At 39.1% G+C, this 16,429-nt stretch overlaps 1 protein-coding gene across 6 annotated transcripts in view; it reads left to right on the plus strand.

Annotated features, from left to right (window-relative positions):
* FGGY (FGGY carbohydrate kinase domain containing) overlaps positions 1-16,429 on the plus strand; it is a 299,368-nt gene that overhangs the window by 216,230 nt on the left and 66,709 nt on the right. For all 6 annotated transcript variants that reach the window (XR_003992624.1, XR_003992626.1, XR_003992625.1 and 3 more), the window contains 2 exons: positions 5,991-6,119; positions 10,963-11,066. Coding sequence is in view for 1 of the 6 variants with exons in the window: in XM_030494718.1 (XP_030350578.1) it covers positions 5,991-6,119; positions 10,963-11,066 (233 nt within the window). In the remaining 5 variants the exon portion in view is untranslated. The remainder of the gene's footprint in view (positions 1-5,990; positions 6,120-10,962; positions 11,067-16,429) is intronic.

Raw genomic sequence — 16,429 nt, forward strand, 5'->3', positions numbered from 1 at the left:
TGCAGGTATCAGAAGCTGTAGCTGAAAGATTCAAAAGCATCCTTTCAGTAACTGATCAGGTTATTTTTGGTCAGTTGTTTCAGTTTTGAAAAGGGGTATTTATTTCTTCAAAGAGGAGTTGCTATCATGTGAATTATTAAAAAAACCCAATAATAAAAACCATTCTGTTAAGTAATAGTCTGTAATTAATGCAAGTTAAATTGCTTGTTCAATCTTAGTGATGCAGTGTACCAAACCAAAGTCTGATTACTTGCAACTCAAACTATAGCAATAGTCATGTCATTACATTGATGATCTTTGTATTTAGAGAAACTGTTAGGAATACTGTGAAGTGCCAGAAATCTAAATTATCAACCTATTGAATTTATTGCTTGCAAGCAAATATGTGAGATAAAGTAGCTGAGTCTGGATGCAGTTACATCACATTTAGTGACTTAGTAAGACATCTAAATGCATGTATTGCTTACCCACATGCATGTCAGCATAGTGAGTAGTGAACCATGCGTTACAAGAGATGTTCATTCCGCCCTGCTTCACTGAAACCTAGTAATGAAAACTCAGTCCTGCCCATCAATGCACATGCCTAATGATCCAATGATGCAGAATGCTTTTTTTCTTTTTCTTTTGACCTTTAACCAGCAAAGCTTATCACTTATACATGAAGTAGCTCCCTTTCATTTGGACAAGAAGGCAGCAGCCTTTGTTGAAGTAGGCACCTATGGTCTGCAGACCAATTTACTTTTCAGCTTAATGAATCAGAATCTGCCTGCATATAGGTTGCTTGCTTTTGCCAGTATTTAGCAACCTAATATGTCTGCCTTCAGTAATTACATGTTAGGTAGTTGAGATGTAGTTCAGCCAAAGGCATAAGCTGCATGGGAGAGTGGGATGGAAAGGACCCAAATTAGATTTGCCTCAAGCTATTGTGGTAGCTCGCATAGACAGAGATGGATTTTGAACTCAAGAAAGCCAAAGTGATTTTGTTTAACCAACTGTTTTTCTCACTTTTAAATAAACTGGCCTATAATATCACAATTTGTCTTGGGTTTCCTGAATGAAAACCCTGACATTTTTAACTGCCAACCAGGAAATTGTATGGAGGGTATTTCCAGGTTAAACCCGCCCCAAATCTGGCTGGTTTTAACACCTTTTAACCACCAGGCATTCAGTCCTAAGAAAAAAAATAGTATTATAATGTCATAGTCTGCATTGTTATCCTGCTTCCTTCTGATCTTAGTGCTATTTTTGCTAATCAGCTGGGCTACAATTGTAGAACAATCAGCCATATATATCTCAGTTAAGTGTAAGAGGGCTATTTGGTAATGTGTTGTCTGTGAGATAGGGTTGGGATGATGTATCAGAAGAGTTGCAATGTTACTCAGATTCCTTGCATATCCCAGACTTTTGGCATTGTGAGGATTATTATAAAATACAAAAAATTGGGGATTGTCTCCAAGCTTTGTAAGTAATGGTCAAAACATTGAGGGGGAAATTGTTCCCATTGCTGATTGAGATCCATTTGTATGGACGGCGCTTCTTTTTAGTCAGGTCCCGTTTCCTTTGATGCTTATTGAGCACAGTTTTCTTTAACTAGATAAGTTCTTCAGTGCATGTTATATATCTCTTATTTAATAGAATATCTGTTTTGTGTGTTGTCTTTTAAATTAAAAAAGCATTTGGGTGGTCCAGTTTGGGGAATGCTGTAAAATGGAGACAGGATGGTTGGGTTTCTTTCTGATGTTGCTGGGATTTCAGCAAGGAATTCATATATCCAAGTTCAACTTTGCTTGTGTCAAGTTAGTGAAGAAAAGGAACACGTCCTTTTGCTTTTCTTCTTCCTTTTATGCACTTACACAGGCAAATGTGAGTGCATGTGAAATGTAGCCACGTTCTGCATGAGAGATGAGAAGCTGTTCTCAGTGAGTATATCATAGCTGAGTCAGCTGGGCCCCCTGCTGCGCTTGCTTTTGTTGGTTTAAAAGGTCTATGTCCTAAAGTACCTAGTTCTGTTAAATATTAGTAAGCCAGTACAGTGAATTTTGATTACCAAAGTTGACTGAAGATGTATTGTCTGCCTTGTGTGTTGCGTCTGGTAAATAGCTGGTTGCTGTGGAAACTGCCTAAAAAAGGGAGAGGGTCCTTGGTACCACAGAAATTCTTTACACAAAGCCTGATCATAGCAAATTCTGACATTAGTCTTCGAAGAAGGATGAAAGAGGAGGAAGAGATTCAGACAGCTTTTTCCTTTTGTAAACTCACTGCTTTATGGGGGGAAAAATAGCTAGAAATAGTCTGTCTCGTACAGAATGAAAAGGTTGGGGATTAAGGCAGTGCATTAGTGAAACAGCTGTACGAATGTGAAACAGAAAGTTCTCCAGCTTCAGCCATTATGGGTTTGTTTAGTTAGGTCTAATTTTGGAAGTCATTATAGCAAAGGTAAATGGCTTGCACAGGAGACTACTGTAAACAAAAGACTCGATACATTTACTTTGGCAGGAGCCCTGAGAAGACTCGGTCCTTTCACTGCCTCTTTCATGCAGCCTTCGGTAATACTCGCTGCCCGGCGCTGTGTGCAGGCAGGTCTCATTTCCCTTCCTCCCTCTCTGACAGCTTCTTTCCCCTGACAGGTAGAATTTAAGGGTGGCAGCACCTGCCTTTGAATTGCTGGTGTGTAGCATTAGAATACCTTTATTTTTATAGCAGCTGTCCCTTGACTTCTGAAGGCACTGTGTTTTGCTGAACTAAGAATCTGTTCACTCTCTCTGGGTCTATACTGGAGTACAATCTGTTTTCAAATGCTTTACTTTGTAATTGTGGCTCCCCTTTGGTTCTTTTTGTGTTTTTTCTTTCATCATTTAATAGTTTTATACCTACAGATCCTGAGCATACTGATGCTTTGATGAATTTTCTAGTTTTTCAGTGAAGAGTAAACCATGAGAATTGTAATTCCCTTTCCAGGTCTCTACCCATGTGGCTCAGCCGAGGCTCTACCCATTCCATACCTACTTACGCTTGTGTGGGTGAGGAGGCAACTTCCATGATGACAGAGAGTGTCCATGTAGAGCCGCTTTCTTCCCTTTTACAAAGCTCCTCAGGAACATATCATATGGATATAGCAGAGCTTACATTGACTTCTAAAGCTGGGAGGATGCAGTAGAGGGGCAGAGTCAGTATCCTCTCCTTGCTGCACTCGCTTGCTGGCTCCTCGTTTCTGGAGGGGGTCATGGATGACTTCTGATTGCTGTCACTTCCCAGATTTCAGTCAAGGAATAATTGTCCACGTTCACCTTGACTCCTAAGCCAGATGGGGCACACTCTGCTGTTAATTCAGTACTTTAAAATACAAGATTATTATATGCATCACAAGAAACCCATCTCTGCATGTTCTCACACGCTTTATGCCCATGGGGGATAGCAATGCTGCTGGTCATTCTGATACATAACTAGCACCAAACCAATCTATAGGGTCATTTTCCACTGCTGCTTTAGAAGAGAGGATTATCTTTATTCTGAAATTGCTCCCTTAATGCTCATTAACTAGAAATACAGTAATCAAGAAGCTGGTATGAAGAGATTTTGTGTAATAGTAGCTCTGATCTCTAAAATGGAGTTTAACCACATAATAATTACACACTCAAATGTTTGACCAGTATGACTGATGTAAACAAGCCGGCCATGGAACTGAGTGCCTGGAAAGAGGTTTTATTTCAGATGAATTTCAGATCATGCTGTATATACAAGATAACTGTATACTTTCAGGTCAGGTGAGTGATTCTGAAGAAAAAGATGTGGTTTTAACTGCATGAACTCTTTTGAACTGCCTTCCACCTCTAGGGTCTTTGAATGTCAGGAGAACCAGACAACTTTATTTTACTGGTATTGTTCTCCAATAATACCTGTCTCAAAATGTCTTAAAAAAACAGAAAAGTAGTACAAATGTTCTCTCAAAGAGACACATTCTGCTCTCAAGTTATTGGGGGAAAAAATGCAAAAGACACACATCTGGAGAAAGCTAACACAGTGTTCTGACTTTACATTAAGAAATAATAAAATATAGACTTTGGTTTTTTTCCTGTGAGGAGATACTTCCTTCTGTATGAACTAAATGGTGAAGTTTGGTTACTGCCCCCACTATGAGAATATAAACCCAAAGTCAAGTGCGTAAGTTTTGGCTATACATACTTGTTTTAAACCTCCAGTATGAGATCCAGCATGGCACTTCAGAGGTGGCAGAGTGGCTTTAGATAGGTTAGAACACCAAGAAGTCGTGTTTAAATGCTCCATATATAGCAACAATCAGGAAGTGGGCACCTTTCTTGAAGCGAGGAGCCAACATTATTTATAGCACAGACAAAGACCTAAGTGATATGTACAATTGAAAACCCATTTTCCATCTGTGAAATTAACATCATAACCTTCTTTTCCTCTAACAATAAGGTAGTACAACTGCATTGCTAGAAGATTATACTCATGGGCATTAGTGTATTCCTGATATAATATGCTATTTTTCTTAATTAATCTTTGTTGTGGAGAATGTTTTACTTCCCTGCACATCAGAACGTGCTTTAGATGTACCATTCTCAATAAAATTAACTGTGAATATAAGCTTGTTTTATTTTAAAAAGGAGTTTTGTCATCTCTGCCCAGAAGATTTGGTGAACTTAGTGCATGCTGCAGACACGTACTAAAAGCCATGGTATCGATGGGGAGATGTGTGGTGCTTTTCCCTGCCTCTCACCCACCAAACCTTTACAAAAATAGGGAAGTATGTGCAGTTCCAGGAGCTGTCAGTCTATGGTTGTACTCAGCAGTGAGAGAGGAGGCTGTTGAGGGGGTGTCCTTCAATTCTGAAAGTCTAATGAATCTAGATTTGTTCTTCTAAGCTCTGAGCAATCTCTATCACACTGGTTTAATTAGTGAAACACTCTCTTCGCAAGACAAAACTTAATGTATGTTATGGCACATATGTTTATGGTAAGTTTATGTTTGATTTTATATTTATTTATTTATGCTATAATTAAATATAATAATGTATAATATTGTATTTATTAAATTTATTTACTTATGGTATTTAAATTTATTTATGTTAAAAATTATTTATTACTTTATGTGCATTATGTCCCATCCCTGGCAGTGTTCAAGGCCAGGTTGGATGGGGCTTGGAGCAACCTGCTCCAGTGGAAGGTGTCTCTGCCCGTGGCAAGGGGTTGGAACTGGATGAGCTTTAAGGTCCCTTCCAACCCAAACCATTCTAGGATTCTATGATGCTATGGTAGCAGAGACAAATGCAGGTGGGCCTTCCCACTAGGTGACAGGACTGAGGGCTGAGGGTTGCACTGCTTGTGTTCAGGGTGACCATAATGTTCTTGGTACTTCCTAAGGCCAGTGAAGGTTCAGAAAGGGATTATTTAAATCTGTGAGGAAATACAGCTGCAATAGGAGGAATTTGCTGCTTACGGCAGTTTCTCCTTCAGAGTTTCTGTTACTATAGCCTCCTTACTCCTAGTAGAAACTGCTGGAAAGGATAGAAATGGGAAAAAAATGGCCCTTGCCTGGTGCAACAGGTGCAGATTCAGTTGCGAGCATGAATCTCTGAGCTGAATCTCGTTCACATGCCCAGAGAATGGCTGCAGGCATCTAGTCAGAGCTCCCACAAGAATGTGGGATTTCTGCATAAGTGTTTCATATCTCTTGGAAAGATGCCAAGCAGAATTTAATTGCTTGTGGTGAAATCTTTGTGGCTAGATAGGACACTGAATACTTCTGAACTTTTAAATTGCTGTGGGACAGCCTGATCTAGCATGGTTGTGTTTTTACACAGACACATAATGAAAGATACTTCTTAATCAGATAGAGTTCTTTGATGTGCTTTTGGTTTATATACACCACACTAACTTGAGGGAGAGGAAGGGAGTTCTTGTAATAACATACACATTTGTTTTTCTGTTTAGTCAATTGACAGGTGTTTGGTTTTTCTTGTGTCTGCCCAGGAAACCACGTCTTGTCTCCTGGAGAGTCTGTTGGAAAAGGTCTAACGCCAGAAGCTGCAAAAGATCTCAGTCTCCCTGAAGGGATTGCAGTAGCAGCATCTCTCATTGATGCCCATGCTGGAGGACTAGGTACTCAGTCACATATTTACTATTCTTGGAAACAGGAATGTCTTGAACTCGTTTTAGAAAACTATTTTTCTCACAGCCTGTTTTGTATCCAGCAATTTGCTTTGATGCTATTCCTATGAAATAGCATAACTAAAAACACAAACCCGTTACAATAACTGCTAATATTGAATATCTATTTATAGAGAGGGGCTATCACTGTTTATTTCTTTTCGGCTGGATTTCTGTACTGTTTGATAACTTCTGCTAGTTCCACTTTGAATTCCTGAACTGATACCTCATTTTCTTGGCGTGTCAACATGCTGAGAGTTTGCATCTTCTGTCACTCAAAACTTTGGGATAGGCAAGAAAAATAAAAGCATAACATTCTAAGGGAGAAGTCTTGTTCATGGTTAGTCTGCCTTCTTAGTTTTAGAAGCAATTAATGCTTTGACTAAATAATGCAATATAGACTTTTCCTATGTATGTTTTTGCTAGCACAATGGGGGATATATATAGCAAAACCATTGCTTTTGATCTAGGGGGTTAGAATATGCCAGTGATGTGTATCTAAACTTGCAAACCAGACTAGAGGGGAATCTGGCCTCTGCTCAGCATTCCCCTTCTGCACCTTTTATCCATAACTGCAGTGGGAGGCTTGTTGCTTAGGTTTTCTCCTTTTCCTTTTCTCCTATATTCTGGTGTTCCCGGTTTCAACTGTGTTGAAATATATCTGGTGAAGCTCAGCAGCTTCATTTTCTTACTATGTTGTTCGGCCTTATCTAAATACAGTCAATAACGAAGTGATTCTGTGCAACTATTTCAGCAGGAAATTGAGGTGGGTTTAGTTTGATAGTTCAGCAAAAAGCCTTACCTCAGAAAGTTTCAGTGTTATTGAAATAGTGCTGTTCAATGGAAATCTATTGCTTATCAGAGGATTTTTCTCTAGATCTAAATGAATATGATTGACTGCTAAAGTAACCGTTTTGTTTCAAGTATTTTGTGGTGTTTTAAAGCTCATTTGTTCTTCTAGAAGTTGTGGCCTGGAACTTATAAAATGTTTAAATCCATTTACATTGCTTCTGATAACTCTTTCTGCTGAGGTTAAGTAATCATGTAGATTGCTTTTCTTATTACCTCAGAAGGATTAGATTATAGATTCAGCTGCAAAAATATGACTGAGTTTTAGTGCCATAGTTGTAGATGTGTTGTGTCCCTACTATTGTGACTTACTTAAAAATCTGGTTGTGTCAATTAGTATCCTAATTGCATAAAAATGTGTTTAAACTGTATATCCTGACAGTTGCGTGTTCTTGAAAAAGATATAATAAGAAGCTGAAATAATGAACTTGCTGAAAAAGTGGATTGTCACAGAGCACATGAAAATGGCAGTGGAGGGTCCCTGTTTAATTGGCATCATTATGTGAGTACTGGATTCAGAGCACAGAAAGTTTGCCCAGTAAATTTCATGTGCTGAAATCAATGAATTGAATTTGAAGAAGAATGGGGAGCAACTGTTTGTTCATTTGCTGTTGACTTCTATGAAGAAACTCTAACATTAGAAGTATAGAGCTACTGGCATCCAGCAGAGTAAGACTTCAGTGGATAGACAATCTGCTTATGCTAGTCCTGATTATCAGAATATGTTTTCCCAGATGGCACTACAAACACCAGCAGCCTACTGAAATCATTGCCAGGAGGAAAAAAATGTATAGGTGGTGGTTGTTAGAGAGGAGACATGTATTACAGAGGGAAGTCAGTAACGCAACAGGAGGATCTGCATGCTAATCACATGGTAACTTGAGTCTGGGAAAAGAGGAAGATCCTTCTTGAATCTGGGAAGGGAAATAAATAGGTGGGGAAACTAGCAGAAAGCACAGTAAAAGAGAAAGATTTGGAGAGCAAAAGGGACAGCAGGAACAGGAGAGCTGAAGAGTGCAAATATACATAAAGAATATGAATAGTGTGGCTACATCTCAAATACTGAATAGCTCTCCTTCATCCATAGCTGTTATTAACAAGAACCTCAACCTTTCTAAAAGTCTACTTTAACCTACATTGCGTAGAATACAGAGCTGAAAATCTTGAAGGAAATACAGAAAAGCAGAAGGAGAACACAGATCATAGAAGTGATACTGTTCTGATTAAAAGATATTAAGAATGGCAGTGCACTAAAGCATATTAATCTTTTAATAATGATAAAAGGGGCACAGAAGAAAATAGAGAAGAGATATTTGAAACAATGAATTAAAATGTGAAAATATTGGAAATAAGTAACTCTTGTAAATGATATAGAACTTTTGTTTTGAAAAGCTACTGATGTATGTTTTAGTGCTTACTCTTCTGTGATCTGTATTGAAATATTGAGGTTTCCCATTTGTTTGAAGGATATGACTTGTATATTAGTAAGCATTAGATTAGTCTGTGGGACAACAACATCCAGTGGGTGTCATTATTCTTATTCTGGAACACATTCTGTTGGTTGTTTAAAAATAAGCTGTAACAGCAGAGTAATGACAAGGGATCTTTCTTATCCTGCAGGCTAAACCAAATGACATGATGGATGTCTTGTTTTCAGTGTCCGTAACTTTTAATGCACTGTTCAGATCTCCTTTTGGCTGGGTAGAAAGTGTATTTTTGCTGGACAGGCTACTTAAGTTTATGAAGACTTCAAAGTTTTGAGTAAAAAAAGGTAAAGATAAAGAATTATTGAATATGCATGTCTGTGGAGGTCATCTCTGACTCCTGAATCAGTCCATCTGACACCTATTATGGAAAAGCCGAGTAGTTGTGTCTCACGTTTTGACCTACTGTGTCTATTTAAAAGAGCCTACAGGTACAAATGTGAGTATGGGAGGGCAGTCTTTTGGGACTGGCCTCATAAAAAACATGTTTACATTGCACCTTTTAAAAAGACATCAGCATTGTTTCAGCAAAAGTAGATCATTTATTGTACAGTGTCTTAAATACTTTGTCACTGTGGAAGAGATCCAAAAATACACATGCTAAGCATTGCCTGATTCCCTACAATCTCTCCTACACTTTGTGTGCTTCTTGTTCTCAGCCTCTCTTGAGAATCTTCAAAAGATTTTTGACTCTGCCTCAGAGTATGAAAAATGCCAACTAAGTTAAAGGTGGAAGTGACTTATAACAGCAAGGATGTTATTTTTAGTGAATAAAATACATAAGCTTTCATTGTTATGAGAATGTTCCAGACTTATTTAATGCCTGACTTCAGTTAATCACAAATAGGAAGACTAGCAACTCAACTCTAAACCTTAGTAAAGCCACTGATCTCAAAAAGGCCCGGAATGCCTATTTTGCAGACTGCATGTTTTCACAGTGATTAAAAAATATCTAAACATGAAGCTCTTCAGTTCTGTATTGTTTATGAAAATACATTTGCAACATATGCTGCCAATTCAGTTGAATAAGTTTGTTCCCTCTGAAGTGTGAACATTATTTTTAATTCCTTTACGAAATTGCAATAGTGTTGCCTAGTACAGAAAATTGCTTTTAAACAACCCTATCCAAAATTCTTAATATGAGCTCATGCATGTCTCTGAGCAGCGAAAAACAAAGCATAAGAGGTAGAAGCCATACTTTTAGCTTTCCTTACAAATAAACTCTGTGTATGACAGCTGTGCTACTACATAGTTACAAGCCAGCTAGGACAAAGGACAGATTTTTGAAGACTGTTAGGTTTTAGCCTTTAATTTTCTGATTATTTAGATAACTTCCAACCATGATGATACCATAATAACCATGGCAATAATGGTAAGACAAACCCCAACAGACTGATTTGATAACAGAATCTTGCAATGGTGTCTTAAGCCAGAAGGTGTTAATGAAATGTAGCATACTAACCAGCAGTAACACTTGGCATTCATGATGTCCAGCAAATACTTTCATTTCTTCTACAGCAAGGAGGCAGATGATAGGTTTTTTTAGGAGGATTGGCAAACTGGTCACCAGATTTCTCATTGCAGATGCAATGTGTAGTCTGGTGACCAGTTTACCATTTGAAAAGTAATACTCGAGAAAAAAAAAGACAAACAACAGAATATTACTTGTTGGGCTGCTGGATTTTGCTGGGTGAAGCACAACGTGATGCAAGAATGTGGCCTAGCAGAGGAGAAAGCAGGATTTCCACTTCAGCCTCCCCTTAAGCGAGTTAAGCAGGCTGTGATGTGTGCTGAAGCTTGGCTGTAGGTCTGTCCCATTCTGTAAGCAAGCTCCTGGCTCCTCTCTGGCATCTCCTGGGTATGTGTTTCTGCTGCAGGCTGAGTGCTTGCTGAGTTTGTCCTCTGTCCTGTCCTGTCCTGCACGCAGAAGCTCTCAGAGCCAAGCACAGTTCCTCTAAGGGAAGGAGTAATCTTCCTTTAGATGGTTCTGTCTGACGAGGACAGAACAGCAGCAGCAGTCAAGACAACAAACCTGGCAGCCTTCCAGTCTCCTGCCAAGTTACCCCTTTCTCTAACTCATCCCCTGACAAAACACATCATACAGTATATGCATGATAAACTGTGAACAAATAAACATATCTGCAGCCTACCAAACTGCCTTTCACAACTGACTTCTATTCTGCATGCTGGTGTACTACCAAAGAGAATAAAGATTAGGTTATAGTCAAAATAACAATCAAAAATTATGATGATAAACATGAGCATCGAAGAAGTCATCTTGTATCTGGAATAAAAATACATTTGAATCTGAATTGATAAAACAACTGTTTCTTGACTAAGTAGAATCTGTTGATTTGTGGCAGTGGTGTGAGATACTCAGCAGTTATTTGTGTGTGGAAAAGCTGTTTTGTGAGGGTTGGCTTGCTCTTCCTTCAAATAGAATTTTAATTTTCTTTTAATAGGAGTAATTGGAGCAGATGTGAAAGGACATAACCTGCCATGTGAGAACCAGCCAATTACATCCCGAGTTGCTATGATCTGTGGAACATCTTCATGCCACATGGGGGTAGGTTGTATGCATAGTCCTGATTTGTGCAGAATATGCTAGCTAATGTTTTTGAAGGGAAAAAAAGACCTTTGTCCTTCTCACCCTTATCCTTTTCCTTGATTTTTTTTTCTGGTAACTCTATCTTTACCTTTGGATATTAATTATATATTACCATGCATTTGCTATTAAGCAAGAACTTTAATAGTAGTAGAAATCAATACTGAAAAATGACATGGAAAGTAAAAACCACGATGCTAGAGTGGCTTAAAGAGCAGCCTGAAATCTGAGCCAAAGACTCTGGGCTTGAGTTATCTGTTACAAGCCTGTCACTAATGTGTTACAGAATAGTAAGGAGAAGGAGTGCATGTCTTCAGTCACAGCCCTTCTCCCCCACCTCTTCACTTAATCGGTGTAAATCCTTCTACCTCTGAAAGTTGCCATGATGTATAGAATTATGATAGGAATCATGACTAAAAAGAAAGAAAAATCCCAATAAGCCATTTTCACTTTGCTAATTTTTCTCAGTAAATTAATACAAAAGCTTTTCCTGAGATTGCAATTAAAACTTAGTGTCTGCTTTTGAAATTTATACCTTTTTAAAATGTATGAGTCTGAAAGCATTCCCTTTAGATAAGTACCCTTTTCTGCTACGTTTTTTATTTAAAACTCATTTTGGTCTTAAATGTAGACTGATTATAACTTGCATTTTTCCAAAATGAGCAAATGGCAATGGGAGTACTGGAGGTGTTAGAGAGGACTAACATGCTTCATGGAGAGAGCTCCAGCAGAGAAAAAGAAAGGAAGCTGATAATAAAATGTCAGGCTTAACAGTAAGTTAAGTTGTCTTTGTAGTAACAGCATGAAAACGTGGTGATCTTGAGCATGAATAAATGGTGATCTTGTCACGTGGATTGTAGTTCAACAAAGCATTTTAGCACATGATTGAATTTAAAGATGTGAATAATCCCAGTATTGTGAAGCAAAGCATTAAAAAAAAAACAAACGCTTAATTGGAATAAATTTGGATTCCTTCCTAAACAAGAGTTTCAAACCTCAAGCTCTACCACTCTTAGCTTATTCTGTCTCTGAAAAATTACATTGGTACCTCTTTGTCTACCACAGGGCACGTAGGGCACCCTGCACATACCAGCTGTGGGGGAAGAAGTCCCCCTTTGAGCCTGCCACTACTTTTATTATTTCCAGGTTTTTTGGTGGAGGTTTCTGCCCTCTCTGTGTGAACCCTTCCTAACCTGTTTCATTTACTTGAGTTAGTTTAAATTCTTAAAATGAGTTGGGTTAATAGAGACATAATACTGGGCTGAAATGAGCTGAGGAGCTCGCAGTTTCCCCAAAAGGTAAGGGCAGTGTTGAGGAGCTGGAAATGGGCCAGCTGGCTCTAACTTACTCCTTTAGTATAACTAGCCCTGGAGGAGGAGATGTGTGTGGTTATTTGTTCATTTTTAATATATATATATTGGTTATTTCCAGTGTAGATCTAGTTCACAACTATGCTTTGTTTTGCTTCCCAAGCTAGAGCATGGCTTATCAGTATAAACACTTTCACAGCACTTTTTGTGTGCATACTCTACGAGCATGAGAGATGTGGCTCCATTAAACCTGCTAATGTAATAAAAGTGACCTGATAAAGTCCATGTTGATGTTAATCAATGTTCTGTTGCTATTAAAATAACCCCAAAGTTATACACAGACTGCACACCATAGACAAGGCAGAACCTTTTAAGGCTCTTAATCACTTGAATGCAAACTCGGGTATAGATGCTTGTGCAGTTTTGGGCTAGATTTAACTGGATTTGTATTTAAATGTAACTACTCAGCATTTTGTAATCATTTCCTTAACTGCTTTCCTTCTCTCATCTACTGAGAGGTATTACAATCTCTAGGCAGCAGACAATAAGCAAATTCTAAACTTCTCTGGATTTAATCTGCGACAGGACTTTGCTTTACTGTTCTTTTATCTATTACCTGCATAGACTGCATAAAGTAAATGTCGAGCACACAGAGCAGTTGTATTTATGTTTTAATGAGACCTCTATGCAGCTGCATTTGGCTGAAATTAGCTGTTCCTTTTTTTAATTAGGGCTATAAAATGAAAGTATATTATACTTGTGTTTTGATAGAAATATATATTTTCTCTCTCCCTGTGCACCAAGGGACCCTCAGGGCTACAGAGATTAATCATCGAGTTTAATTTAATGCAGTGGGAGAGAGACCTGTGTGGTCAGGCGGGCATTAAAAAGTGCCTTTGATCTGCCTCAGGTGCACTGAGCCCCAATGAGCCAGCAACAATAATACCTTTGTGAGATGATCAGAGACGAGAGAGGGAGAAAATGGCCTGTGTGGAAACTCAAGGCCGTCCTTTGTTGTGGTTCTGGCAAACGAAAGAGCCAACTGTCAGGAGAAATTCAGAAAACAGAAAGCAGGGTGAAAGTACGGTTGAATTTCTTTCAAGGGATCGTAACAGGAAACTGTTCAAAATCATCTGCTGTGCCTTTCTTTTCCCCCTCCCCCTCCTTTACTGGTGAGGGCAGGGGCACTACTGTTGGGGTGTGTGTGTTAGTACAGTATTTCCATTCTCTACACCAAATACTCCATGAGTCAGAAGCAGGTATTGCTTGAACACAGCATTTACTTTAAGAGAAACTGCTCCATGACCCAGTTTTTCATTACCTCAAGGACTCTAGAGATCTTGAACAAAAGACCTTGCTAATCATGCCTTTGATATTTTAGAAAGTACAAATGTGGAACCTAATTTTACTCATGGCTATAATAGTTTAATTTGTGGTAGAACTACCATTTTTAAGTGAGGATACGCTTTTGGAATTAACCACTGGCAGTTTGGGGTAATCAGACACACACAAAGCATTTTGTGTTTCTGTTGAGATACTTGAATAGCTCATGAAAGAAGCAAGAAGCAGACTGTAATTAGGTTACTGATCCAAGTCCAGGTCTGAGCTGGTAGTTGCTGAAAGTCACCGCCACCTCAGGGCTCATCCATTATCCATGAGGAAAAAGAAAAGAAAAGATGGTTTTCTGAATATTTTTGGACAGTTATTCATTTTACATGATTCTCTGCTGCCTCCTTTGCCCTGGAAAAGTCATCGGCAGAATCTGCGTTTGCCATGGCAAATAAGCTGTCCTTTTACTTGTCAAGGGTTGTCTCTCAGTTTAGGGCTGGGATTCATTTGCTGCAGGTTTGATCTCTCTGTGCAACATAGGTATTCCTTTCAAGTGATGGATACTCAGTGGCTGGCTTTCCTGAGTGGGCTGCTGCATGTCACTGTGCTTTGCAGACAGGGTCTCTAAGCCTCCAGCATCCACATTTAGTTCTGGAACTTTTAGGAGACTCTCCTTGTGTAGCCATGGAGACTACATAAAATGTGTGAGTAGTTTTTCACAGTAAAATAGCAGCAGGTTTGAAGCATTGAAATAGGAGCTTGCATGTTATTCCTAACTACTAGTTTGCATGGGTCTAACAGACATGCTCTAACTTCTGGGAATAAGGTAATTGGTTTCACTAAAAGCCCGTCTTCCTGTCAGTGTCTTATGGGGTTTATGGAATATTTAAAAGGTTTCAAAAATCCTTTGTTTTCTTCTGAAACCTTTATGTGATATAGGAGATATAGGTAGATACCTGCATTATTTTGTCCCAGTCCTGAACACAAGCGTGCTTGCCCTTTTGCAGATGTGTAAAACCACCAAGAACTGAGTTTACTCTTGGGTGCTAGTTAGCAATGAACAAAAAAGTAATATGAGGAAGCAGCGTGGCAGGGGAGTTGGACACAGAAATTTCCTAGTGTTCTTTGGAGCGAGTAATCTAGCAGTACTGCTGCCGCTTTCTGGTTTTAAACTGAAAGAGGGGAGAAACAGACTATATATAAGGAAGACATTTTTTACAATGAGGGTCCTGAAACACTGGAGCAGGTTGCTTAGAGAAGCTGTGGTCCATAGAAACATTCAAGACCAGGTTGAACAAGGTTTTGAGCAACCTGGTCTAGTTGAAGGCCTCCCTGTCCATGGCAGGGGGTTGGAACTGGGTGAGCTTTAACGTCCCTTCCCACCTAAACCATTCCGTGATTCTGTTCTATAAATCTTGCAGTTTCCCATACCTGGTAGCAGCATAGCCCTCCTCTTGTGGGCACCAAATTCACAAAATAAAGCAGTTTTTTTCCTCAAAGTAAAAGGTTTCATTAGACTGCAAGGTTTTTGTCAAAGAGTCTACAAGTCTGAGTAAACTTATGTGACACCTAACAAACTGGGACCAGACAGGGACTGGTTTTTGGTAGCCAGAGGTCATGGAAGGAATTTGAAGTAATTTAAAATGGTAAGCAGACATAAATGATAGTTCTGTAATGGGAATAGTGAGTGCTGAGGGTTATGGAGTCATTAGGAGGGCAGAGTGGCTCTTGCCCGAGACTGGGACTTTTATGGAGGACACGGAGGGATGTGCGTGTGGAACTTCAAGATTCAGAAATACTGAAGCCCATTGTGAGAGAGAGCAGGGATCTTGGGGAACACCTCATCTTCTCTTTTGCTGTCTGCAGTGTGAGACCATGCTAATCTTGTATGTGTACAGGTGCTATTTATGCATATTGAATAAAGTAGGAGAGATCCACATAAAATAACCCTGTTGATAAAATGTGTATAAACTCTCATTTCTGCCTCTTCTGTGGTGAATTAGGCTCACTCAGAGATCAGTGTTCTGCTTTGCACTTGTCCCAGAACAGTTGTTCCGTTATGAAAATATTTGTCATTCTTGCACTAACACCTTTTTGGATTCACAGCTCAAGGAAGTAGCCAGAGCAGCTTCTAATGGGATCACTATCTGGCCTGGTTTCAGCTTAGTCAGGTGTGGGGGGTCTGAATTTGCTGGCATTTTGAATCCCAAATATACAGGGTTTCTGTTCCTTCCTATCCAGGATCTCTGATATTTTTTTTCCTATCTTCGTTTGGGGTATGGTCTGTGTACTTCTGCAGTCATTCCTTCTTTATCAGCTCTCTGTACTCAAAACTTATTTTGGGGGGGATTGTCAAGGAATCTTTTCAGGTTTAGGTGGAGACTCTTCTTTTGCATCCATTTTGTTACTTCTGTGACTCCTGTCATTGTGAACTGCCTCACCTGCCTTGGTGCACAATTCCTTTTTCCCCGGGTGATAATGTGTATGTGGCTTGAAGCTTATAATTTAGTAATTTTTTAAATTGGAGAGGCACAAGTAGTTTATCTTCTATTTTTTCAGATTTACTACATGACCTAAAAGACAGAGCTTGAGCAACTACGTGAACAGCAAAATAAGCAGATAATTTTGCTGTCCCAGTGTTTACTATGGATTATTTCAGGAAGACTATCCTGTGCACTCTTTTAC

The sequence above is a fragment of the Strigops habroptila genome, chromosome 8 (assembly GCF_004027225.2).
Source record: "Strigops habroptila isolate Jane chromosome 8, bStrHab1.2.pri, whole genome shotgun sequence".
NCBI lineage: Eukaryota > Metazoa > Chordata > Aves > Psittaciformes > Psittacidae > Strigops > Strigops habroptila.